General features: G+C 43.5%; 1 protein-coding gene across 1 annotated transcript in view; it reads right to left on the bottom strand.

Annotated features, from left to right (window-relative positions):
- Positions 1–24612, bottom strand: part of WDR49 (WD repeat domain 49) — an 85665-nt gene extending 61053 nt beyond the window's left edge. Inside the window, exons 1-3 of the mRNA XM_075937882.2 lie at positions 23556–24612; positions 23015–23232; positions 2960–3400 (exon numbers count right to left, since the gene is read on the bottom strand). Of these exons, the coding sequence (XP_075793997.2) occupies positions 2960–3400; positions 23015–23173 (600 nt within the window). The 5' untranslated portion in view covers positions 23174–23232; positions 23556–24612. The remainder of the gene's footprint in view (positions 1–2959; positions 3401–23014; positions 23233–23555) is intronic.
- Between the last annotated feature and the right edge of the window lie 2807 nt (positions 24613–27419).

Raw genomic sequence — 27419 nt, 5'->3', positions numbered from 1 at the left:
CAAAAGATGACAATTTCCCTGAGAAGTGTAAATTATTCATCCAACCCTAGTCAAGACACAGATGTAGGCTATGACTACACTGCAAGGTTTTTGTGCAAGGAAATCAACACCTCAAATGAGATTTTGTGCAAGGAAATCAACAGTAAAACTGCAGAAGAGAGGGCTTTTTCTGAAGTTTTTTTTATGAGGCATAAATCCTTTTTGCACTACAGCTATTGTACAAAAAGGCAAGTGTGGATGCTCCAGAGGGAAAAAGCACAGGTACTTTGATGGCCATTCTGTGAGCTTTCTTGCGGAAGAGCATCCATGCAGTGTGGATGCTCTCTTGTGCAAAAGCACATTGCTTTTGTGATGTGCTTTGAGGTGTGGACGTGCTCTTGCGCAAGAAGTCTGTGTGCAAAAACTCTTGCACAATGGCTTCTTGCGCAAGAAGCGTCTAGTGTAGACGTAGACGTATTGAATGCCAGTCCAGTGACTGGCTTTCAAACTCTTACAGATCCTACCTGTATCTGAACATTAGAGCTGCTATCCTTTTAATACCTGACTTCATAAATGTCATTCAGCTTTATTAGGGGATATCATTTGCAGACAAAGTAACCATAGGGGGCTTCATTTAATATAAAGTGTTGTTAATGTTCAGGCGTGTGATGGGTTCCCTCCTTTGTAAGTGCGCTGGCCAAGTATGTGTGCCTGTACTCCCCCTTTGTTTCTTCCTGCTCTGAGATAGAGCAGTCTCTAAAAGCTCTTTCCTCAGTGTCCTCACCCTTTTGCTACAACTCTCTAGCTAGGCCACTGTGCTTCCATTCCCTCCTCTGAGGTACCTCAATGTCCAGATCTCTTCCCCCCATGGGATAGAGTGACCCAGGCCCACTCTCTACTCCGGATCCCAGCTCAGGGACCGTATGGATACCAGTTGCCTGCTGTGTCCATTCATTCTAGTTTCACTGCTATTCTTATTCCCTGAACCACTTCCCCATGGCCATTCCCTGTGCCATCTTTGCCCTTCCTTCAGGGCTTTGTCTAAAATGGAGTCCCAGCACTTTTCAGTGATCTTTCTTGTCAGGGCCATCCCTAGAAGTTTTGGTACCCTACGCAGCCCTCCGAAGAGTAGGGGGAGTTTCCAGGGGCATGGGGGCAGGAAATGTGGGGAGTCAGGAGCAAGGCAGGGAGGCAACCAGCATCAGGCCTGCCTCTGCATTCACTGGCAGCAGCAGGAAGCAGAGCAATTCAGCCCCAGCCTGTTCCTCCATGTTGCTTGGGGGAGGGATTTACTCTGGTAGTTCCACTCTTTCCCCCAGAGCAATGTGCCTGGGAGCCAGTGGAGCAGAGTGGACTGGGGCCAGGTTGCTACACTTCCTGCCACCAGTGAGGAGTGTGAGGACAGCCCCAATTCCCACTGCCAGGACCAGGCCCCTTGCTAGTCTCACAGGCCGCATTGCTCAGGAGATGGAGTGGAATAGAGGGGATGGAGTTGGAGTGGTGCAGGAGGGTTGTCCCAGGCCCCGTTTCCCCTCCCCCCCAGGACAGCTCTTCTGAGTACAGGCTGTGGGAAGGAGCAGCTGGGGGATGAGGCTAGCTACTGAACTAGGGCTGACCCATACTGAGCATGAAACTGCCTAGGGCACTACAGCATTTGGGGCAGTTCAACACCCCAAATTTCATGGTGCCCTATGCAGCTATGTACTTTGCATATTGGTAAGAATATCCCTGCTTCTCATTCTCTCTCTGGTTCCTGGCAGCTCCACCCTGTCTGGGGTTCTGCCTGCTAGCCACACTGCCCATGCTCCATAGCTCCAGTGATGAGCTGATTGCCTGTAGACCAGAAGCTCTTTTTATACTGGCTTGCTGGGCCCTTATTGGCTGCTTCTTACACAGATGCTCCAGGGAACCTGGAGGACTTCTCTACTGCTCTTTTCTGGGGCAAGGTGTGGCAAGGCTACAAAGTCTCCAGCAGGGGGCCTCAAAGCCTAGTCCACTCTGTCACATGGAGCAGTGCAGCTGCATCATGGTAGCACGTAGTAGAGACACTAATTATGGCAAGAGGAGAGCACCTCCCATTAACATAGGTACTCCACCTCCCCAAGAGAGTTGTCCTGTAGAGGGAGAAGCCCTCCCATTGACAAAGCTCTGTCGATACCAGGAGTTCAGTCAGTGACAACGCTCAGGAGTGCAGATATCTCATAGCCCTGAATGATGTAGTTACTCCAACGTAAGTTTGTAGTGTAGATCAGGACTCAGTTATGGTCTCTCAGTATTTGGGATATCAAGTGTTGAAAGCAACAAGGAAGCACATTCAACTCTTAGCAAGGTGTAGGTATGGTGAGGGAATACTAGTGTTCTTGAAAGGTGCTCTTTCTAACTGATCTAAGGCCTGATAGAAGGAGCCCTTTCAAATCCTTTGATCTAAGAATGGCAAGTCTGGAAGGGCTATAAAAGCAAATGGGATTTAAAGAGGGGACGTCTGGCTCTCTGAAAATCACAGAAGATGCCCCAAGACATAATGAGATGAGTAGAACTTCCTTGTTTAACTGTGTATGCTGGATGACAAGGGAGTTACCCAAGGTTACTGCTAAAGCTACTGAAAGTTACTCTTTATCTACTTGTCTATTTTGTTGCTATGTTTTCCCAAGTTTATGACTGTGCACCTTTCCTTAATAAATATTTCCTTATTTCTGCACAATCTACGTGTTTGCAAGTGTGGAAGTTCTGCCTATTAAGGGCATCCAGGGAGATGCATTTAGTTCCCCAGTTTTCTGGGTGCTGGCTTGAGCAAGTTTACTTATTTGTCAAGAAGGATTCTACAGACTTTGAACCCAGCACTTTTGGTTGACATTCACCACCCAGCAAAGGTACAATTTTCATCATCGGTCCTCATGCTATATGTGTCTGGCACATAACCAGCGAACTTCAATCTGATATTTTACAAATACTAATAGACTTTTTTAAAAAGCATTTATACCTTGTTTACATTTGGTAATGAGACCAGCGTTGTCACCCACAAATCTTTCAGTTTGACAGCTTCTGTAGTAATCTGCAGAGTTCTCTGTAGCTTTAAGTTTTCTCCCCAGATTCCCAGCAATCCATTTCTACTTACAGTCAGGTAACAGCTGGAGCCTTTCAAAAAAGTGACATTTTGAATAACATCTTTGTGGGTAGATGAAAGAAGTCGGAGATTCTTCCATTGGGGGATGACTAATGATTTTGTTTGTTCATCTTTCTCATTAAGATCTAAGAGCATGAAAGAGGTCACTTTGTCCCAGTCAATGAAACCATCCTGGATCACATCTATCTTGTCAAACAGCTCACCAAATTCTTCTTTAGTACTGGGTCTGATCACTGCAGACATTTGCTCTGTAAACTCTTCTCTAGTCATCACCATGGTCCTATTTAAACCTGGAGACTTCAAAAAGGAAAGAGTGAGTCAACAGTAGTTGCACTGGTGCCCTTTGCTAATGTACATAAACATGGATTTGTCACAAAGCAAGTAATAATCTTATTTGTGGTATATAAAAGCACATTCAGTTGGTAATAATGAACTATCCTACAAATCCAATAGAAGGAGTCCGTTCCTTCACAAGAAGGTCTTGTAGTTACGATAACAATGAAATATCTGTGTGACACACCAGACTAGAAGCCTTGGAATCAAATGTTTTCTAGACAGCCAGGATGAAATTTTCCTTTGTGCAAAGGACCAAACACAAGGTCTATGCACCACTTAACCCCTGTGGTTCTCTGCGGAGGGGTTAATATCACCCTTCCCAAAATCAAAATTCTGTGGAGACTGTCAAAGGTGCTAATTAGCATCAATTGCAACGCTCCATTTAAAGGTGGAAACTTGCAACGAAATCTCCTCTCATGTAGACTATTGAATAGCTGTCAGATGGTAGTGATTTTTAGTCACTGGGATGGATTTGACCTGGTGAACTTGGCTGTGAGGCTCTGCATCTTATTACCAATCTCCTGAGCTGTTCAGTCAACTCTGCATATTTTTTCTGATTCCATTAATTTTCTCATGCCATCAAATTAAGTGTACTTTAAAAAAAAAAGGCTATGAACACAATGAATGCCTCATGCAGGCTCACTATTGCAATTAGTTGCTGAAAAAGCTAGCAGATGCTGGCATGTCAGTTGTCATATTAAGTAAAAAATGAAAATATATAACAAAGTAAATTCATGATAACTTTCTGGAATATCAGATTTAATTAATTCTCATATTTGCATCCCATTAGCATTTCACTGTTATCTATCTTGTTTTTCCATGTCTCACATTAATGACACTTTCTTTTAGAAAGCAGATTATCTTATATTTGCACAGGAATTTTTGTATCACTTTTGGCCACAATTGTGGATTGATTTTTGTGAACATTGTGTGTGACCAGCATCAAAAAAATTAGGCCAAGTTACAAAGTGAGAGTTGGAGTTTGCAGTCCTGTGTGACTTACAAGGAATGAAGTACCAATCTTTACTCTGAAAATACCCTGCTAACTTGCCTGAACCCTGACCTGGGGCACAAGCTCTCAGGATAAGCTGGTATATATGTCTTTATATCCAACCATTTGGCTAGAGCATTTGCTGACTCTGACCATGAAGATGTAGTTGTGCAATGGTGATGTGGTGAACAGCTGTCCATCAAAACCAGGGCTAAGTCTCCTGTAGCACTGACAGTCCTTCGGAATTTCCTTGGGATACCTAACTTTCCTCAGGCACTTTCAACCTAGGGAGGATTGATGTCAGCAGTTTAAAGGTGAAATACTCATTCCCAAACTTGGGAACCACTGTATTTCCCAGCATCATAAATTTACATAAATTTAACACTAATACAGGAGTTAATTTAACATTTTCCCACTGTGGTTTGTTTAGCATCAAGACATTGCCATGTAAATAAGACAGATATCTCCAGGGATATGTTTTACATTTAATCAATTTGGCTTCAATTCCCTGAGATTTTAAAATTTGACATGAGAAACAGTTTGCTCCTTTTTTAGTATGGGACTCTCAGAATATCAACCAGGGCCTTCCACTGCTTAGGAATTTAAAGGTGCAGTACAGAGAGAGAACTATACACACTTTATTTAAAGAATATTGAACATCAAGTTTGGGAAAAAAATCATAAGAGTTTTTTATTTCAAGATTTTAATGTTTAATAGGCACAGTTTTTAGGCCCTGATCCTGCAAACTCATAGGCACATGCTCAATTTTAAGTACAGGAGCTTAAGTGTTTCCAGAATCAGGACCTCAACAAGGGTAAATTGTCTATTGAAGTTTCCCACTGAGACAGATTCTTCTGTACTCCCTTTATTGATATGCCTTCCTTTTATTTCCCCCATCTTTTGATTTTGTGCTTCTCTGGTCAATTTGACTCAATTATTAAATATATTTTAAATGAATATGTACAGCAGAATCACTGCCAGCTAATGTGAACAGCCTCTCAGATAGATTGATATGTTGTTCCAGCACAGACACACCAGTTTATCTTACTCCTCCACTATTTACACTCTCCAGTGAACAGGGTATGCTAATGAAAGATTGTAAGGAGGCAGACAGCATGTAACTAGACTGCAGGTTGAAGGAAGGTTGGAGAGGTTTGGGTTTTTCTTTCCCACATCAGTGGTTTTACTTGTTTGTTGAAGTTTCAATTATATAATTTTCTAGATAGTTTTGTGCCTAAGATTCTAGGGTAACACAATTTTTGAAATATTCATGGAATCAAGTGGTCTATTTTTTTCTTAGGCTGTGTCCAGACTCAGGGGTTTTTTCGAAAAAACTTCACCTGTGTCTAGAAATTAAATCGAAAGAACGCGGCTTTTCTTTCGACGGCGGTAAACCTCATTTCACAAGGAAGTGCTTTTTCGAAAAAATGCCAACAGGGCTTTTTAGAAAGAGAGCATCCAGACTCACTCGCTGCGTTCTTTCGAAAAAGTGGCTTGCTTTTTCGAAAGTACAGCTTGCAGTATAGACGCTCTTTTTCAAAAGAGGCTTTTTTGAAAGATACTTTCGAAAAAGCCTCTTTCGAAAGAGGCTTGCAGTCTAGACATAGCTTTAGAGAGAAGCAGGTTGGTCTAGTAAGAAGTGGCATAGTATACTAAGCTATGTCTACACAGCAACATTATTCCAAAATAACAAATAGCATGTCTACACTGCAAACCATTATTATGAAATAATGGTGAGCTGGAGAACTTCTTACTATGACTCCAGTAACCCTCAAGATTTACGAGGAGTAAGGGAAGTCAAAGGAATGTTCTTCCTTTGACTTCCTGCTGTGTAAACAGTGCCAAAAGCCAAATTAAGCTATTTTGACTTAAGCTACTCAATTAACGTAGCTCAGATTGCATAGCTTAATTCGACTTTTGCCCTGCTGTGTAGACATGCCCCTAGATAGTACCTGCATTTCTTGAGACCTAATCCAGGATTCTCTTTCCATCTCTGCAGTGATCTTTTGCCCCTTTCCCCTCCCACTCTCTATCTTGTCTATATAAATGATAAAATGTCTGAAACAAAGACTGTCTCAGTATATTGGTAGATCACGTAACACAATGGAATGACAATCTTAGGCCTTGCCTACACTTATTGCTGTGGGGACTGATGTCCTCGGGGTTGATTTAGTGAGACTAACACCCACTAAATCAACCGCTGATCGCTCTCCCATCAACTCTAGTATGCCATCAGAGTGAGAAAAGTAAACGGAGTTGATGGGAGAGTTTCTACTGTCACCTCCTGGCAGTGAGGACACCACAGTAAGTCAAACTAAGATACACTGATTCACCTAGTTGGAGTTGCATACCTTAGTTCATCATGGTCCTTTAGGGTAAACCTGGCCTTAGTTGGACCTCTGGGCTATGTCTACACTGGCAGCTTCTTGTGCAAGGGTTCTTGTGCAAGAATTCTTGTGCAAGAACATGTCCACACTGCCATGTGTGAGATGTGCTTTTGCACAAGAGCATCCATGGCAGTGTGGACGCTCTCTTGTGAAAGAAAGCTCTGATGGCCATTTTAGCCATAGGGCTTTCTTGTGCAAGAAACCCCTGCCGTGCATCCACACTGCCCTCTTGCACAAGAGCTTTTGTGCAAGAGAGCTTACACCTGTTAGCAAAGAGCATAGCTCTTGAGCAAGAAGCCCTTTCCTACCACGCTGTAAATCTTCTTGTGCAAGAGCGGGTGGGCAATGTGGACGCTCTGTGGAAAAACGGCCAATCTTGCGCAATAACCTGCCAGTGTAGACATAGCCCTAGATACTACTATTACATAAAAATAATATTTTTTCTATATATTTTACATTTAACACATCACAGAGACAGATATAGATTTTTCTTCACTTAAACATTGAGAGCTCGCATCATATTCTTTAAGAATATGAACAATTAAAAAAGAGGGATAAGGGATGAAAAAATTATTACTAACTTTTTTGTAACCATTGTTCTTTGAGATGTACTTATATGCTTTCCACATTAGGTGTGTGTGCACTGCATGCATTGTTGCCAGAGATTTCCCCCAGTGATATCCATAAGGTTGACGCTGGTGCCATCTGGTGCTGCACACTTATGTATCAGTGTTAGGATCCTGGCTGTTCTTGCACCCTCTCGAGTCCTTGTTGGCTAACTGACAGAAGAATGGGATGGGATGTGGTAAAATAGATGTGAGCAACACATCTCGAAGAACAACTTATGGAAAGATTAGTAACCATTTTTTCCTTCTTCAAGGGCTTGCTTATTCCATTCCATGTTAAGTGTTTGCCTAGGAATACAGAGGAGGTTGGATCAGAGCTCATGGACATGTGTATTACAACATTGCTCTACCAAACTTGGCATCATAATTAGCCTTGGAAGAGGTGGTCTGTTCCAATGACCATGTCACTACTCTGGAGATGTCTTGGATTAGGATCTGGGTCAGAAATGTTACTGATGAATCCTGAGCTCTCATCGAACGGGCTGCAGAATTGGGCCTATATCCTCTTTTCATTAGTTGCTTCATTGAGCTCATCTAAGATGATAGTCCATACAATATTATGCCTGTTTCAGCACACGAGATGCAATGAGTTTTGTCAGACTCCTAATTGTGATGTAGTTAGATGACACCACATAGTTTTTTAATCTTTTCTGTACTACATCTGATTTACCTAAACGGAAGTTATCAACAATATTTATCATGTTAAAGACTTTTATTCAGCACAATTTCATCGTATAGCAAGCTCACTGGTCCTCAGTCTTGCCTTTATAGCTCCTATAAAATCCTGCCTGTGTGCATTCTTGGGAAAGGAAGTTTTATCAATATATTTTATTGCAGCCGTGCTTACAATCCCTGACTGACATAAGAGCCACGTTGTGCTGGCCAGTGTACAAAATACACTGACCTTGCATCAAAGAACTTATAGCAGCGATTCCCAAACTATGAGGTCCAGCCTCCAATGGATTCATGCCATCAGCAGATGGGATGAATAAGATCTCTCTCATGTGCAGGAGGCCATTTTGCTCCTCACAGCGTGATCTCACATGTATGGTGTGTGTGAAATAATAGTGTGGAGGATTACATTTTGCTATTCAAAATGGTATCCCCAGGTTGTCTGGGGTCCCCCAAGGAAATAATTCATTAAAATAGTCATGCCAGCAAAACCCGACTTAAAATCTAAAAAGAGGAAGGAAGGAACCACCATTAGTTGCTATTTTATGGATGGGGAACTGAGGCATCATAAGATTGCCATTTGTCCAAGGTTATGCAGGAATCTTTATGACAGAGAATCCAAATATTATGAGTCCCAGTTCAGTGCCTTAGCTATGAGACTATTTACCTTTCCTCTCTGCATGTGTTTCAGCATCTATTGAAATCAGTGTTTAGAATGTGGCTAATGTGCGGGGAAACCCAAGGTACTGCTGGAGACAGCCATTCTTTGAGATAGAGAGAGATGTCTTTTTTAATAATATGGAGAGAGATAATTGGCATGAACTTGATCCAGGTATTTGCACAAAGTATGGTAGTACAGAGCATACATGCACATTTAATTTTTAAAAAGTATTTAACTCCTGTTCTTAAAGATCGGTATTAAATACCAATGCATGTTCTCTCCTAACTATGCATCCCAGCAATTCCATTTTAATGTTAACATCAGTTGTAAATTGTGGAAGCTCACTATGGCTACGTCTACACAGTGGAGCTATTTCAGGATTCCTTCAGCATCCTCAAATAGCTATTGCAAGTCTGAAGAGCAAGCCTGCTACAGTACATTGAAATATAATGGGCTTGCTATTCAGATGTCTCTCTAAATCTCATTGCACGAGGGACAAGGGACATTTCAGAATACAGGCAGTCCCCGACTTACACGGATCCGACTTATGTCGGATCCGCAGTTACGAACGCGGCTTTTCTCGCCCCGGAAGACACGGACTGCGGGACCTCGCGGTCCCGCCGCCCATGTACTCCGGGGCGAGAAAAGCTGCTCCGCGTCTCCCTGGTCTGCAGACCAGGAAGACGCGGAGCAAAGCCGCGGAGCACGCCCGCAGGGGGACAGCTCAAGCGCGCCCGGGCTGTCCCACTGCTGATGTGCTCCAAGGCTTTGCTCCTCGTCTCCCTGGTCTGACCAGCAGACCAGGGAGATGGGGAGCAAAGCCTCGGAGCACGCCAGCAGTGGGACAGCGCGGTGCGCCTGGACTGTCCTGCTGCCCGCATGCTCTGCAGCTTTGCTCCGTGTCTCCCAGGTCAGCAGACCAGGGAGACGGAGCAAAACCGTGGAGGACTTGGGCGTCCCCACCCCCGTCTCCCTGGTCTGCTGGGGGGGGGGGGGCAACTAGTGCCCCCCCAGCAGACCAGGCTTTTCTTGCCTACCCCTGGGGTAGAGCAGCTGGGGGCTGCCAGGTTGGTCCCGCAGCGCTGCTCCGGACCAACCTGGCAGCACCCCAGCTGCTCTGCCCAGGAGTCCTGATTCAGTCGCTGCTGGTCAGTTTCAGCAGCGGCTGAATCAGGACGCCTGAGGCAGAGCAGCTGGGGTGCTGCTGGGTTACTCCAGTAGCGCCGAGGAGCCGCGCTACTGGAGCAACCCAGCAGCACCCCAGCTGCTCTGCCCCAGGAGTCCCCACGTCAGCCGCTGCTGAAACTGACCAGCGGCTGACTACTGGAAGCCCGAGGCAGAGTTGCTCTGCCCCAGGCTTCCTGGAATCAGCCGCTGATCAGTTTCAGCCGCAGCTGACTTGGGGACGCCTGGGTTTCTTAAGTTGAATCTGTATGTAAGTCAGAACTGGCGTCCAGATTCAGCCGCGGTTGAAACTGATCAGTTTCACAGCGGCTGACACCAGTTCCGAATTACATACAGATTCAACTTAAGAACAAACCTACAGTCCCTATCTTGTACGTAACCGGGGGACTGCCTGTAGCACCTTATTTTGCAATTTGGTGCTGTGTAGACAGTGACAAATTTCAAAATAAGCTACTTCGAAATAACATCAAAATAAACTACGCAATTAGCATAGCACAAATTGCATAACCTATTTCGAGGTAAAGGTGCTGTGTAGATGCACCCTATGTGAAAAAAATGCTACTTGGCAACCTCCAACTGTCATTTCAAATTGTCTCACACATGATGGTATCTGATTTGACTACTTTAAAATAGGAAATAAATCCTGTGATACTACACTGATTTGCTGTCACTGTCAAGTACAGAGCTTTGAGTGGGAGAGGGGAAGAAATGAACCAGGTGTTCCACAGGTGATCTTAGTGGTTTTATATCAAAGTATTTGTGGTTTGGCATTGTTAAAAAAACACCATGACAATGCCCATTTTGATCTGAGTATTGTTTCTTGACACACATAAGTAGAATTTGCAAACTAACTCTGCTCTCCACTGAAATCAATGGTCTAATTGCCTTAAATAGGAGTAGAGTTAGACCAACACTGAGATTTTATTCGGTGCTCTGTCATTGACTGTAATAAGACTATTCATTTAGGCCTGGTCTACACTAAAGGGAAAATTCGACTTAAGATACGCAACTCCAGATAGGTTAATTACGTAGCTGGAGTTGAAGTATCTTAAATTGTGTTTTGGCAGCATCCACACAGCAGGAGGTCAACGGGAGCATATGCTCCCATTGACTTCCCTTGCTCCTCATGAGGAGTAGAACTACCTACGCTGATGGGAGCACCCTCTCAGTTGAAATTAGAGGGTCTTCACTAGACCTGTGGAAGCATTGATCTTCTCTGTAGTGTAGACAAGCCCTTAGGGACTGGTCCTACTTTCAGTAAAGGCAACAGCAAAATTCCCATTCTCTGCAGTTGCACGTACTGGATCTGGGGCCATTGGAGCTGGTCCACATTTTTTTCCAAAATTGACACAAATTTACCCTTTTATTTTTCAAAAATAAAAATGTTTGTCAAAACTTATTAACTCTTTCAAAATATTTTGTTTCGCTTCATCCTCTGTTTAGGATAGTCAAGACAGAAGCAGACTGTGAGGGACTCCAAGAAGATCTCACCAAACTCAGTGATTGGGCAGCAAAATGGCAAATGAAATTTAATGTGGATAAGTATAAAGTAATGCACATTGGGAAAAATAACCCCAACTATACATACAGTATGATGGGGGCTAATTTGGCTACGACAAATCAGGAAAGGGATCTTGGAGTTATCGTGGACAGTTCTCTGAAAACTTCCATGCAGTATGCAGCGGCGGTCAAAAAGGCAAATAGGTAGCTAGGAATTATTAGGAAAATAAGACCCAGAATATCTTACTGCCCCTGTATAAAACTATGGTACGCCCACATCTTGAATACTGTGTACAGATGAGGTCTCCTCACCTCAAAAAAGATATTTTGGCCTTGGAAAGGGTTCAGAAAAGGGCAACTAAAATGATTAGGGGTTTGGAATGGGTCCCATATGAGGAGAGGTTAAAGCGACTGGGACTTTTCAGTTTAGAAAAGAGGAGACTGAGGGGGGATATGATAGAGGTCTAAAAATCATGAGTGGTATGGAGAGGACCGATAAAGAAAAGTTATTTATTAGTTCCCTAAATAGAAGAACTAGAGGACACCAAATGAAATTAATGGGTAGCAGGTTTAAAACAAATAAAAGAAAGTTCTTCTTCACACAGCATGTTGTCAACCTGTGGAACTCCTTGCCAGAGGAGGCTGTGAAGGTTAGGACTATAATAGAGTTTAAAGAGAAGCTAGATAATTTCATGGAGGTTAGGTCCATTAAAGGCTATTAGCCAGGGGATAAAATGGTGTCCTTGGCCTCTGTTTTTCAGAGGCTGGAGAGAGATGGCAGGAGACAAATCGCTCGATCATTGTCTTCGGTCCACCCTCTCTGGGGCACCTGGTGCTGGCCACTGTCGGTAGACAGGATACTGGGCTAGAAGGACCTTTGGTCTGACCCACTACGGCCGTTCTTATGCTCTTATCTTTTTATGCACATTTTTTGAAAATATTATCAAAACTCTTACTGCAATGGTTGACCTTTTTCATTTACCAAAATCACTAAATGAATAATTTCCATAACGGTTTTAATTTTAAAAAATGACTAAAATGTTTCACAAAACATTCTGAACCCTCTCCTCCTCCCCAATCTAGTTCCTGTTTGATCTCTGCAAAGAACAAACAACTTCATAATTTAGATTTTAAAACAATGGAGGCACAGAGGGGGTAAGCTTAGCAGTGTGGAGTCAGAGATCACTCAGTTAGAGCAAGGATATTAGAATGTAAGTCCAACATACTAGAATGGGAAAATGTGCATGAGTAGTCTAGGTATGAAACTCATCTGGGTTCTCATGCTAACATGGCCAAGGAAACTGGCCATGTACATGGAAAATACTGACAGTGAGTTTTACAGTTTTTGCAAGGTAAACTTTTCAAATATTTTGGTTAATTAACATTTAAAATACATTTCCAACTTTCTCTTTTCCTGAGCCTATTAATTGTCAAGTTGATTTTTTTGACCTACTTTAAAGCATCAAATGAATCAACGTATATGCTGAAATTGGCAGCCTTAACCGAACAGAGATGCTGAAGGACAGGGAAAGGGTTAGGCATGTTGCCAGTGACAGATGTAAATAGTGCAGGTTTCCTAACTCCATTCTAACAGCTCAGGTGTAAAATACATATAAAGTCAAAGGCATCCTCAGAGGCGGCAGGTTTGTAGAATTGTTGGTGGTTCTCAGAACGGGTACAAATCCTGCCCTCCCTCTGCCCCCGGAGGGAGTTTGGATGTTGGAGGGGTTTGGGATGCAGGCTCTGGGCTCAGACAGGGGATTGCAGTGCAGTAGGGATGAGGGCTCTGGAAAGGAGTTTGAGGGGGGGTACAGGCTCTGGTAGGAAGTTTGGGGTGCAAGTGTGAGATCTGGGCTGGGGTTGGGTGAGGGATGCAGCGCTTACCTGGGGTGGCTTCCGTAAGTAACTCGAACCCTTCCAGCAGCAGCTTCCAGTTGGGGGAGGCAGGGTGTCCCCATGGGCCACTGCCCATAAGTACCACCCCTGCAATTCCTATTGGCCACAGTGGTGCTCGGGTCAGGAGCTGTGCACAGAGACATCTCCCCCTCCCCAACACATCCAGGAGCCCCTAAAGGATATGCCAACAGCTGCTTCCGGATTTGGAAGTGGCATGAAGTGGATGGGCAGGAAGCCTCTGTAGCCCCATTACACTCCAAGTGGTAGTAGCAGAGGCTCTCAAGTCCCCTTTAAATCACCGGGGTGACAGGCAGGGACAGGAGATAGATTCAGCCCCAAACTTTAGTGGAGCCAGTGCCCCATGCTCTCATATTGGTGGCATATGGGCAGCATAGGCCCATGCAACTCACCACTCTGGGCATCCTTTGTTTGCTACCATTGCTGTTGCAGTCAGCAAAAGAAGTTGGGTTTACCCTACTGAAAATTTCTGAGACTTCTACAGCCTTTTGCTGGGGTCAAAAGTGTTACTTAAACAGTGTGGCAATATTTCACAGTTGATACCAAAAAACAAATTTAATTTCAATCTCCATTCAACTATAATGCATAGCCTATCAAAACGGCACATAGCAAATAGAGGTCTAACGAATTTTCCATCTACATAGATTCCAGATAGTAACATCGAAGTCCAGTGTTTTTAGATTTAGATATATATTTAACATGCATTCAAAAATTAAGGAAAGTCAGAGTTAAGGTTGACAAAGTTATAAACAGCTGAGAACAGGGTCTTACAATGGAAAAAGTGTTTTACAACCTCAACTATCTGTGAATCTTCTAGCAGCACCAATGTGCCCACATGCTGAAATAGGAATTAGAAACCTGGGATCTCATCCTATTTCCACTGAAGTCAGGGGCAATATTCCCATTGATTTTAGTGGAGTCTAAATTTGAATCCAATTATTTTGTATAAAAATGGATGTATAATACAAAACTATAATACTGGAAACAGGCAATAAGGCGAGATAGTCTCTTTTTTTTCCCACTAGCTTGGTTATTATGGAGGATTCAAATGAGAGAAAAAAATAAATGTAAATGCTAGTGCTTATATATTTGTTTTATGTACTTTTTCTTACACATTATTTTTGATGAATATGTATGACCAGAATGAATTTGTGAGTATACTTACTAAAGCGAAATTTTAATTTGGTTGAAATTTGCTTCCATGTTACTAACAAAACTCCCAGAAAGCTCTAAGGCATGTTTTAGATGGATAAAAAAATTATGCAATTAGACTTAATAAAGGCAGCTCAGCAAATTGCAACTCTCCACAAATTGCATGCCAGAAATGAGATTCAAAATGACAGATCATTTGGAGAGAAACAGAAATGATGCTTGGCTACAGCTGGACTATACCCTCAGTAAAATCCATGTATCATAAGCATGTTAGGTGATGCACTATTCCATTTATTCCCCAAATTAGGCTCAAAGGACGGTGACTGATAGTCTGGAGAGAAATAGGAATTGCAGTTTTTAGGCTGAACACATACAAAAGAAAACCCAGTGACTGCAGCTATGAAAATAAATGGTAGTTTGCAGGTGTATGTAGCACAAAATGAACTCCATCCATTTTAAGCAGTCTCAAAGGCCACAACAGCAGAACAACTGGAAACAAATATGAAGCCTGTGCTAAAAATGATACCCCTGAGATAAAGCTATTGCCTAGCACAGCATGGCAATAGACAGGAAGCAGATCCAAATGCAGAACAGTCCATCTGCCCTGAACATTAAGACCCAAAGGCTGTAGAAGTTTTTTGACTTAAAAACAAAAACTACTCTCGGAGGCAACTTTATCTCCTGTGATGCTAAACCAATGATTTTGTGTTGCAACTACTAAATAAATGCTCCCTGGGCTGCCAAGATGATGTATTTGATCCTTGCCGGTCTCTGTCTTGCATTTTGTATGTGCAGTATACGCTCTGCATTTGGAGAAATTGTAGTTATGTACTGTATATTTAAAGCAATATCTTCATGTGTGTGGCAATTCTGGAAATTGGTACATGAAAAGCATAGCAGACAAGTTCTTTTAATCCTTGTAAAGCGTGCCATGCGATTAGTGAGCATGTCTTGCTGGGCTCAACGTCCTTGCAGATGAAGCATGAATGTGAGGTCACCAGTAACACTAGTCTTAACGTCTCAATAAGTGACAAGAGGTCAAACAGAGCTTTTGATGCCTATTTATTCGATTGTGTCAGGCAGGTGGATTAATTTGAGTCTAATGAAGTATGTGATTACAATAGCTTCCTCTGCCTCAGCTTGTACCTTTCCTGCATGTTACTTTGCTAATGTCTGCTGCTTTCATATTTATCATGCCATATCATGGCAGGAAATAACAGCAGCATTGCTTGAGTGTTCATGAGAAGCACCTTCAGGAGAGGAGTCAACAAGCTGTTCCTGAGCTTCACCTTCAGTCAGTATTATTGCTTGTATTGCATAAAATAAAGTTCTGCTGTGCCAAAAGCAAAAGTAGAATTCTTGTTTCTACAGTGTAATGAAGTGGGCAAAACATATTTCCTCTCTAAAAAAATCTAACCCAGATTACCTGTGGAGTTCTTAGTTGCTGAGCGACAGAAAACATTTGTGTGCAAATGAATTGGGTGCTGGAGCAATTTACCTGATAATGTCCATTACTCACAGCTGTCTATAAACTGTAAGCAAGACTCAATTCAGACTTTTTTCTTCAGCACTTAGTTTTCACAAAAGCTATTCAGGTAAGCTTAAAACATTAGGCTGTTGCTTCAGAGAGACCAGGCCTGAATTCCTTCTCATTTAAACCAGTTTCACACTAGTAGATTCCTGCCAACTTCAGTGTTACTCCTGATACACCACTGTATGTGAAAAGAAAAATACACTGTACAAAGCTAAGAACTGATACTTTCCCATTTTCAGTGTTATAGGGCTTTCTTCTGAGCAACTTGGTCACTTTAATCCAGTGGTTACCAACCAGTAGATCCCGATCTACTGATAGATGTTGGAGCCTCTGACAGGTGATCCTGACTGGTTTGGCCGGGAAGTTATCAAACACTGGCACTTCAGTTGCCCCTCCACACACTGTCTTGCTGCTCCTGCCCTCTGCCTTGGAGCTGTGCCCCTGGGAGCCTCCTGCTTGTTGTGCAGGGTGGGAGAAGGAAAAAGGGGGGTGTGACGGGATGACGCAACCCCACCACTTGTTAACGCCGCGTGCCGTGGCTGCTAATGAGGGAATTAGCACTGCGGCCGCAGCCGCACCGGGCCCCGGATCTAAAGTGCAGGCACGTCAGCAAGACGCGCCGGAGAGGGGCGCTGACGTCAGCAGTGTGCCCGAGCGGAGGGGGGAGGGGCACCCAGAAGTGCGAGCGTCCGGCGGCGCCGAAGGGCGCACAGATAAAAAGGACCATGGGGCGGACGAGGGGGTGGCGGTAGGAGCAGGTGCAAGGAGAGGTGAGGAGGGGGCCGGGAGAGTCCGAGAGCTGGGCCGATAACGGCGCGGCAGGGTGAGCGAGACCCAGGGCGGGCCGTGGAACCCGGGAACGGGCGTGTTTTGGGGTACACCCCTGCCTGTTACAGCCAGGAGGTTCTCTCCTGGCGTTAGGGCCCTGGGTCGGGGTCCGGAGAGAGGGTGGGCCCAGACCCCTCGCCCCGCCAGCGCGAGCTATAATCAGGGGAGGGGCGATTCGCTCCCCAAAAAGGGGGCACTCCGTGACAGGGGGGCACTGATGTCAGGATGTCCCTCCCTCCCCACTCCTGAACACTATTTGCACACAGAGAGAAGGGGATGCAGGGAGCTTGGCAATGCAAATCTCTGTCCGTTTTACAAACTGTGTGTGTCTCTGTCACTCAAAACACCAGGGCTATGTTTACACTGGTACACTTGCACAATGCTTCTACGCTGATTATTTTCAGGAATAACGGCATTGCACAAGAGGGTTTTTCTTGCGCTAGAAGGGGCAGTGTAGACGCTCCTTCTGGCGCAAGAGCCTCTTCCGCAAAAATGGTGGCTCATTAGGTATGCAAATGAGGCTCGGCATTATTCCATGCTTAGCCTCATTTGCATATTTTGGGTGCAACAACCCACCAGCATAGACATAGCCCAACTGTCCTTCCTTCACATCACCTGACCCAACACACATGTGGGGGGTTGTTGCTACTTCTGTTACTGCTTGCAAAGTGGGTTATTTTTGGGTTTTGACTGGTCTATGCATTTCATAATTTTCATTTCTCTCTCACGCTTAAATTTAATTCTTTGAGTAATGAGTCCTAAAAGGCCTAATCAGTCGTGGCTGGAGCAATTATTTCTGTGGTAATTGCTGCTCCTAGACATGGCTGGCACATCCCTGCAGCCCCTGAGAAAGGCAGAGCAGGGGGTCTCCACATGCTGTCCTTTCCTGCAGACACCACTCTTGCAGCTCCCATTGATCAATAACAGGGAACCATGGCCAGTGGAAGCTATGTACTCAGTGCCTGTAGATGAGGGGCAGCACATGGTGCCATAGAGCTATTGCTGTCCATGCCAGCTGCTATCAGAAGTGGTGCAGGGCCAGGACAGGAGTAAGCCTGCCTTAACCCCACTGCTCCACCACCAGGAAGCTGTCTCATTTAAACAGTGCCCAGCCAGAACCTGCTTCCTGAACCCCCTCTCCCTGAACCTCCTCTTACACCCATCTTCTGCCCCAGACGTGAGTCCCCCTGCATCCAAACTCCTTTCCAGAGCTTACACCCTGAAACCCTTCCTGGACCTCATTCCTCCACCCTGGGTTAAGCCTTGAGCCCCTCCCATACTTCCAACTCCATGGCCCAAGACCAGAGCCTGCACCCATACCCCTACCCCAGCCTGGTGAAAGTGAGTGAGGATAGAGGAGGAAGGGGGGGTGGAGTGAGCAGGGTGAGGCCTTGGAGAAGGGGTGGAGCAGGGTCAGGGCCTCAGGAAAGGGCTGGAAGTAAGTGAGGCAAGGGTATTTGGGTCTGAGGTAGATCTTACATTGCACTTACATTGAAAAAGTGATATTGTGCTTAAAAAGGTTGGAGACTAGTGCTTTAATCTAAACACTTTATTCTTTACTCTCCCCACTATAATTAAGGTACGAGAGTACCTTAATGAAGTTAGCCTCTAAGAACCAAAAATAAACCACAGTTTTTCCAGATCCCAGTCCAGTGCTTTAAAGCACCAGACTGCCCTTTCCTAATTCTGTCCCTTCCCTCTGGATACAGCCAATATTTTATAGAAGGCCTTGTTGACATCATGCAGCAAAGCACTCCACAGGGGTGTGATTTGTAGAGTACTCTAACTGGTCCATGCAGACCCTGCTGGCGCACACTAAAAAGTCCTGAAAAGAGCATGCCAGCAGGGTTCAAGTGATGCAGTTAGAGAGCTTTACAAATTACAGCCCTGTAGAATACTTCCCTGCACTCTGTTGACAAGCCCTAAAGACTCTGCTTTATGAATGTAGCTCCTGTGGAGACTATTGATGGCAACAGCTAATCGTGCTGCCCGCCCAAGAAATCATATTTACTATCAAGAGAAGCTATCCTGTTTGAGAACAGGAAATCATGGACTCTAAATCTGGAACTCTGAACAACTCTATTTTTACCCTACATCAACCCATTTCCTCCCTCTTCACTCAACCTCTTACATCCCTGGGTCTGTCATAAGTTTGCATCTGACAGCTTATCAGTATACCTTAGAAGTATGTCAGTGCCACCTCACTCAGCTGGTGAGAGGGTTATTGCTTTGTGATTTGGTCAGGTGGTTGAAGCCCAGGCACCTTATATAAGCAGTCTTGCTGTCTCAAGGCAACTAGGCCACTCAAAATGTCATTATTTTTCATGGAAATATTTTTCCCACTGCACTGCAACAACAGACATCATGATTCAAGATAGACCGAAAAGGAAATGAGTTGGATTCTGATGTAATTTATGACGACATAACCTAGAGTAACTGTAAATCCTGATACTACTATGGTCAGTGGAGATATTCCAATTTTACACTGGAGTAACTGACATCAGAATCTACCCCACCTACAGATGTCAAATAGATTTAGGAGCAAATAAAGACTTGAATTAAATGACTACCATGAAACAAAGATGGTTTTGTGACATTTCAGCATCAAATGGAGAGCAATCTCATTAAATCAGATATTTTAATAGGCAGCAGGTTTAAAACAAAAGGAAGTATTTTTTTAAACATCCCATAACCTTGCCAGAGGACATTGTGAAGTGTTACCAGATTTGCCCAATACTATGGGGTATGCTCATTTATTAGGATTACTCTTATGGGACTGGGGAAGGTTATCAATTCTATCAGTGTGCTGCTTGTGCTCTCATATGGAGCTGAATTCTCTTCCTGTTGCCAATTCCCCCTCCCACTGGAACTCTCCTGCACGAATTCCGTTCCTTAGGATAGGGTTCTTCCCACCTTAGCAACACACACAGACACACACTCACCCACTACCAGAGCATGCCTGAAAGGACTGGGTAATCAGCACTAACAAGCTGACCCCTCATATGTCCCTGGACTAAGCCAGCTGGGTAAACAGCAATGCCACACTACACCCTCATGAGCCTTTGGACTCAGTGGGCTGGATTAAATAGCACATTAAGCTGCCATCTTCATATGCCCCCAGGTTCAGCACCCCCTATCCCCACTTTCACACCACAATCATTCACTGGTAAACCACAGGATGAGCAAACCCCACAGGATTTTGGGCAATACAGGGACCAGTAGCTTGGGTACAAGAAGCATTATTGCAGAGCGAATGGGGAAGCCAAAACAACACTCCTTGAGGAAGTGAGTGAGTGAGTGAGTGAAAGAAAGAAAGAAAGAAAGAAAGAAGCAACCAGCTTAACAATGAAAGTTATTTATTTATTTATTTAATATACGTAGGGAGTCAAACACACATAACAGTTACAATATTAAATCTAAATTGGAACTGATTACAAGTGTTAGGGCTAGCTAACCCTATAACAGTTTACATGGGGCAGAGTCAGGAGGCTAGGCTTAGAGATAGGTAGTTGATGGGAGGGAGAGAGAGAGAGAGACCTCACCACTACATGGAACTTGCACTGGTCGGGGTTCCCAGGTGATGATGGTAGCCGGGGGTCCAGAGGGCAGGAGACAAGCAGAGCAGAGCCCCCAGCACAATCAGATAGGAGATGAAGAAGTCCCAATGGAACTGATGCAGTTTAAACCCAGGTATGAGAACAGTTTTTCTTGGGGCAAGGGATAGGAGTTTTTATAGGAATAGGACAATAGTTCAAAGAGAAAGAGGAGACAATAGAGACTGATCACCCCTGGTTATGGGTGATGTTCCTTGAACAAGCTCACAATACAACTACACAGTTTCAGTATTTTGGAAGTAAATAGGATCGTTGCTAGAATTGGTCTGATAATGACTAATTTGGGTGTGAGCAGGCCTGGGTTCATTAGCATCTGGAGTAGAGATTTCCCATCAGGCAGTGCTTCTCTGCTTTCGGTATCCCATAGTTCACTGCGGTCCTGCCTTGGAAGAGCTGGTCTCCAGTCTGTTTGCTAATGAGATTCCCTCTGTTCTATCTTCAATGCAGATGAGGCTGGGGTGTTCCCTTAATTAGTTTAGGTGTGTCTTCCCTGGCCTTTTCCTTGCTTTGTCTGATTCTAGCAAAGGCCTAGGGGAAGGGGGGTGTGGTTTTCCATGAATGTCACTCCCTGGCTCCCCAAGAGCACAGGGCTGGTAGGTAGCAAAAGGCCAAGACTACAATACAGTTAAAAAACAAACTAAATAAATTAATGGAGGATAGAATCATAGAACACTAGAACTGGAAGGGACCTTGAAAGGTCATTGAGTCCAGGCCCCTGCCCTCATGGCTGGACCCAGCACCATCTATACCAGGGCTACTCAACACACGGGCCACATGCAGCCCATTTGTTTGTGGCCCACGGTGCAGTTTGGGTTATGCAGGGCTCACCACATGGCCCAGGAGTGAGAGCCAAAACAAAAAACTAGTCAATATAATATCTCCTGTTGATATGTGTTTTAGTAGTTAAATTCCTGGACTATTATTGCTCATTAAAAGTGCTATCATATGGGTGGAAATCAGGTAAATATTGCATTTTAGTAATATCAGCAGAACTGACTTAAATGGGGCCTGTGTGTTGTGTAGTCTTGCTTTAATCTTTGTATCCGTGCCCGTCAGAGTGAAAGAAGCTATTTGCATATATATTTGCAACCACACTGAAGCTGCAGCCCTCAGCATGTGCTATGAGTTTCATTGTGACCCCCAGAGTTTCCAAAGTTGAATAACTCTGGTCTAGACCATCCCTGATAGATTTCTATCTAACCTGCTCTTAAATATCTCCAGAAACGGAGATCCCACAACCTCCCTAGGCAACTTATTCCAGTGTTTAACACCCTGACAGTTAGGAAGTTTTTCCTAATGTCCAACCTAAACTTCTCTTGCTGCAGTTTAGGACCATCAAAGGCTATTAGCCAAGATAGGAAGGGATGTGTATCTAACCTCTGTTTGCCAGGAGCTGGGAATGGGAAACGGGATGGATCACACAATTGCCTTTTCTGTTCATTCCCTCTGGGGCACTTGGCCTGTGCCAATGTCAGAAAACAGGGTACTGGGCTAAATGGATCTTTGATCTGACTCAGTATGGCCATTATTTTCATGACTTCCACCATTTACTTGTGGTATTTCGGCTGCATCTCAACCAGAAGAAAACCGGCCCCTTCCACTCCTAGATACAACAAAACACAAAAAATGGGTTGGGTTCTAATCCAGAGACCCAAATCTGAGCCATAAAATCTGCCTGATACTGGATAAGATTCAAAATAATCTAAGTTTCTGATTTTGGCCCATCTCTGACTGTGGTCAATATTTTCCTGACTCTTGACTACACAGATAGAGCAGCATGACTTCCTGAACAGTAGTGCTAGGTCAATGGCCCACTGTCTGCCTACAACTACGGTTGTATTATGCCATGTTGTATATGAATATGAGTTTCATTTAAAGCCACTCCTGGGAAAGAAAAGATAAACCTTGGATTGCCTCACTTTTAGGCAGTGAAATTATTGGGTGTTGCCTCTTCCCCTTTCCAGATAGGAATGTTATTCCTACTACTATTTTTTTCACTTGATTAGTATTTCTAATCTTGGATTCATGCCCAGCTAAGGGTTCATCTAATACAGCAACATTATTTCAAAATAACTAGTGTTATTTCAAAATAACTTAGTCTGCATCTATGCTGCAGGCAGTTATTTGAAATAATGTCGAAATACTGTCAAGCTGGAGGACTTCTTACTCCAACTCCTGTAACTCTCATTGTATGAGGAGTAAGCGAAGTTGGAGGAAGCGTTCTCTACTTCGAAATAAGTGCTGTGTATATGCTCCCAATTTCAAAATAAGCTATGCAATTGATGTAGCACAATTTGTGTAGCTTATTTCGAGTTAAGCCCTGCTGCATAGACACACCCTAGGAGAATTTTGTCTGTTTTGACATCCTATATTTCTTATGCAGACACACACACCTTTCTTGATACCTTATGGCAATATAAATGTACCAGTAATTGAAAATGCTGTCTATATTTTCTTGATAAGCAACTCAAAATTCTTTCAATTAATATTTTAATTAGGAAATTCACTTACCATAAATTTCTCCTGCATTTTCATAAAATCAGAAACACTTAGTCTGTTTTCAAGTAGTTCCACAACATTGTTCATTGCTGCAGCATCTTCTGTTCCATCTGAGGTCAAACACCCAGCACTGGAGTGAGAGTCATTAAGTGAAAGATATGTGTAGCTCATGCTTGATTCACTTTAACATCTTCTTGGTACTTAAGCTTGTACTTCACTCAGTGCTTGTCCTTTAAAGAAGAATTATTTTAAAAGGTTGTTGGTGTTTTTGGGTAGAAATCCAATAGCTCAAATTCTGAGACAACATACATTGGGGCGGGGAGAGGAGAGGGGGAGAAATCAATTTAAATAAACTAATACAGTTTTAATTCTTGAATTTGAATTTTATTTTGTAAGATAACAAAGATTCTCTCCAACATTCTGTTTATAAAAAGGTACAGTTTACCTGGCTTCCTTTGACTGTACCTAACACAGAAAGCAAGTTTAGAAACATTTCTATTTGACATCTGACCATGTATTAGAAAGTCAGATATTGAAAATCCATTTTACTTACCATGTTAATAATGTGATTATTAATGTGGTCATTATAACTCCATTATTTTTGCAGAATACTTCGGTAAAATCTACAACTGGTTTTTACTCTTGAATAAATTGTTTCAACTAAAGGAATGTGCAGAGTCCATTGCTTGCCTTTTCTTGTTGCTTACAAATGTTTCCTGGCAACGTATACAAAGCCAGCTAAGCTTCCCTCCCTTCTCTGGTTATTGGTCAAAATGGAGGTATTTGCATAATAGGGCTATTTGCAAGCATGATTAGATGTACAGAGTAGCTATAAAGGAATGGCAATGTTACCGTTTAATCAAATGTGTTACAAGCCCGCCTATAAAAGTGACTTTTTTGCATACCACAAAAAAGATTTGTTTTAAGCAAACCACCTTTTATGTAACAATATACTGCAAATTTGGAACCTTACCTTGCAATTCTCATTGTGCCCACTGCCAGGCACAATCAGTAAGAAAAGATTCAACTTGGCTAAAAGGGTGGGTAAGATTTGATTTTCTATCCTATGTTTGTGTTTAGATCGTAAAATAATTATATATAGTTATGTATTATATCTGAGACCCATATCAGGATTGGATCCCCATGTGCAAGATTCTCTTTACGCACAAAAGTAGACCAACTTTCACCTGCTTGAGAGACCAGAGCCAGTAAGATAGGGGCAGATAAAGGGGCCTAGAGAGAGACACAATGTCCCTCCAACCACATATCCTTAGTTGTTACCTGCCGTCACACACTGGGACCCATATGGTGTATCATTAAGCAATTCTAATAGTTGACGAGGACCCTGATGGAAATCTTTCCCAAACCCTCTCTTGTGGCCTTCAAATCCTTCCCCAACCTGATCATCAGGAGCATCCTTCTCACTGACCAGGACCCAGAAATTCAAACTGGCACTAGACTCTACCAGAACATATGTAAAATCTGCAGACTGCTAGCATGAGCAGTTCCACCCTCCCTCCCCCAAATACCACCTTTCCAAATTCCTGGGTACGTCTAAACTACATGGCTCCGTCGACGGAGCCATGTAGATTTGTTTTTTTGGCAAAGACAAATGAAGCTGCGATTTAAATGATTGCGGCTTCATTTAAATTTACATGGCTGCCACACTGAGCCGACAAACAGATGATCAGCTGTTTGTCGGCTCAGCGTGCTAGTCTGGACGCTCCCCTGCCGACATCAAAGCCCTTTGTCGGCAGCCCCGGTAAACCTCATCCCATGAGGAATAACGGGGCTGCCGATAAAGGGCTTTGATGTCGGCAGGGGAGCGTCCAGACTAGCTCGCTGAGCCGACAAACAGCTGATCTGCTGTTTGTCGGCTCAGCGCGGCAGCCATGTAAATTTAAATGAAGCCGCGATCATTTAAATTGCGGCTTCATTTGCCTTTGCCTATCTAATCTATATGGCTCCATCGATGGAGCCATGTAGTCTAGACACAACCCGAGTCCTACACATGCTTATCATAACAAGTAGTGTACCTCAGTCAGTGCACTAAATGCTCCAGTAACAACTGCGTAGGACAGTGAAACTTACTAGTATGCTCTCAAATGAACTCACACAGAAAAATGAGAAGACAGAAAACATGTTACACATGGAGAGACACTTCACAAAATGATCACTTCGTATCTGACCTCTCAGTCCTTGCCTTAAAAGGAAACCTGTAAAACCATCAGAAAACAAGTCTAGAAGCTTAAATTCATAACTTTTCCAGATACTAAAATTATAATCTAATCTATATGATGACACTAAATGTATAGCTTATTACAACGTGTAGCCCAATGCCTCCCCATTTGTCTTAGGAGTGCAGTATTGTTAACAAGCCACTTCATCTTAAATACATGTTAACTACATGTGACACCTTGTATTCAGCTGACACCCAGTACCTTTCCCAGATCTGAAGAGGACTGTGGTTCAAAAACTAGTTTCTTTCATCAGAAGATGTTCAATGAATATTATCTACCCACATTTTTCTTTTAAAATGTGATCATTTATACCCCTTTTTAAGGCTTTAGATTTATAATTAGTTTCTGCCTACCTAATTAAAAAAATTCAAAGGTTCACAAAGCTAAAATGGAGAGGAATGTCCTCATTGTCAAAATAAGTTTTGATTTATGTTTCTATGGGGAACATACATGCATGATCATCCCAGTAAAATTAAAAACTCAGACATCTTCCAGAGTTAAATACAAAAGGAATATTACCCTCCAATGTGTAGGAAAAGGTTTGTGAGAAAGATCACTGGAAAACAGGATGCACTTCAGTGCCAGTCAAAACAACAGGAGCAGGGGAGGGACAGGTGAAACAGGTTTTCATAGACACAGAAAAATACTATTTATCTCATTTTAGGCTGACCACCATATTTCATTCCTTTGGTAAATCAAAGTTTTGTTGAGCTCTGGAGCTCCCATACAATTCCTCTGGAGACTTCATGGCTGCTGCAGTAACATCTGAGGTGGAGGGTAACCATCTCTGTTGGGCTTGACTGCCACCACTTTTACTCTGAGTTGCTCACTTGTTTATGCTCAACTTTGACATAATATTCATTAAATTCTTAGCTAAATAAAAGTGAATTTAAGCCCTTCTACATTTTCACTCCACCTATATGCTATTACAAATATCAAAGCCTTTCACCAGAAGTGGTCCCAGATTTTCTAAAATTTTGTTTAGGGGTTTTTACTGGGCTATTTTTTACATTTAATATAGTATCTGCTCTGAATGCAAGTTTTAAATAAGATTGCTAAAGGAAGACCTACTCTGAAGTGTTTTTAACTGCTGTAATAGAAGACTGCAAAAAGCACACATTTCAACTATTCTTTTAGGTAACTTTCATTAACAGCTGAGAAAAGGAAGTTCTACAAATATGAAGTACAGATTTTACTACTAAAAACTGGCACTCTCTGGTACAGCAACATCCCCGGTCTAGCAGGAGAGAGCCTGGGAGCCTAAGGGTAGGAGGGATAGCCAGGGCTAGGGAAAACAGGGTCAGCATTCAGCTGCAGGCAAGCACAGGACCGGAGCTAGAGCTCCCGTAGTCCACAGCAGTGCAGGGAATCTCCAGATAATCCCCAGGAGCAGGGGACCATAGCCTGGCAGCAGCCTTCTGGATCGTGGGGCTGGAACCAGAGCGCCACAGTAGCCCCTGGGAATGGAGGGCTGGGGTTGGATTCCCTTCACAGTCTCCAGAAATGCAGGGCCAGAGCCCCCACAGCAGCCCCCTGAAGGAGGGTGCTGGGACTGGAGTTCCGTGGCAGCCCCTAGGAGCAGCAGGAGCCAGAGACCATGCTGCTCAGAGAGCTGGCAACAGCTGGGCAAGTGAGGCAGGGTGCCTGCTGGGGCAGTCTGCCAGCAGCATGGGCTTCAGGGATAGTGGCAGATCTCCCCTGGTCTGGCAAATTCTCATTTGGGACCAGTCAGGTACTGATGGTGCCGGATCAGGGAGGTCCAACCTACATTCATAGTTCAGATATATAGGCCCGGTAACTCCACTGTAACTGTGTGTAGTTCCCTCTAAGCTCAGGGCTCTGTGCAAGGAGCTGACTGACTGGGCAGGGTTGGTTAATCACCTGTGAAGCTGTGCTACTATGCAGCTTAGAGGGATACAGAGGAGAACCTAGGCCACTTTTTGAGCTTGAGGTTTTTAGATAACAATTTTCATAATATAAGCTTTCATGTTTTGTACTGTGCAAAACTTTAAAGCGTCACCGTGTTGGAGTCAAGCAGTTCAGTGTATTTGAACATCTGAAATATTCACCACAGAGTACAGTATAACTGATGTAACTTTCCACCAAGTATCATCTCTAGGCCTCCTGAATCCCTAATCATATTAGTTACAATCTGTGTCCTTGATCACCATTAACAG

This window comes from Pelodiscus sinensis, chromosome 10 (assembly GCF_052426305.1).
Source record: "Pelodiscus sinensis isolate ZL-2025 chromosome 10, ASM5242630v1, whole genome shotgun sequence".
Taxonomy (NCBI): domain Eukaryota; kingdom Metazoa; phylum Chordata; order Testudines; family Trionychidae; genus Pelodiscus; species Pelodiscus sinensis.
The sequence above is the reverse complement of the archived record's forward strand: the minus strand, read 5'-3'. Positions and strand labels throughout refer to the sequence as shown.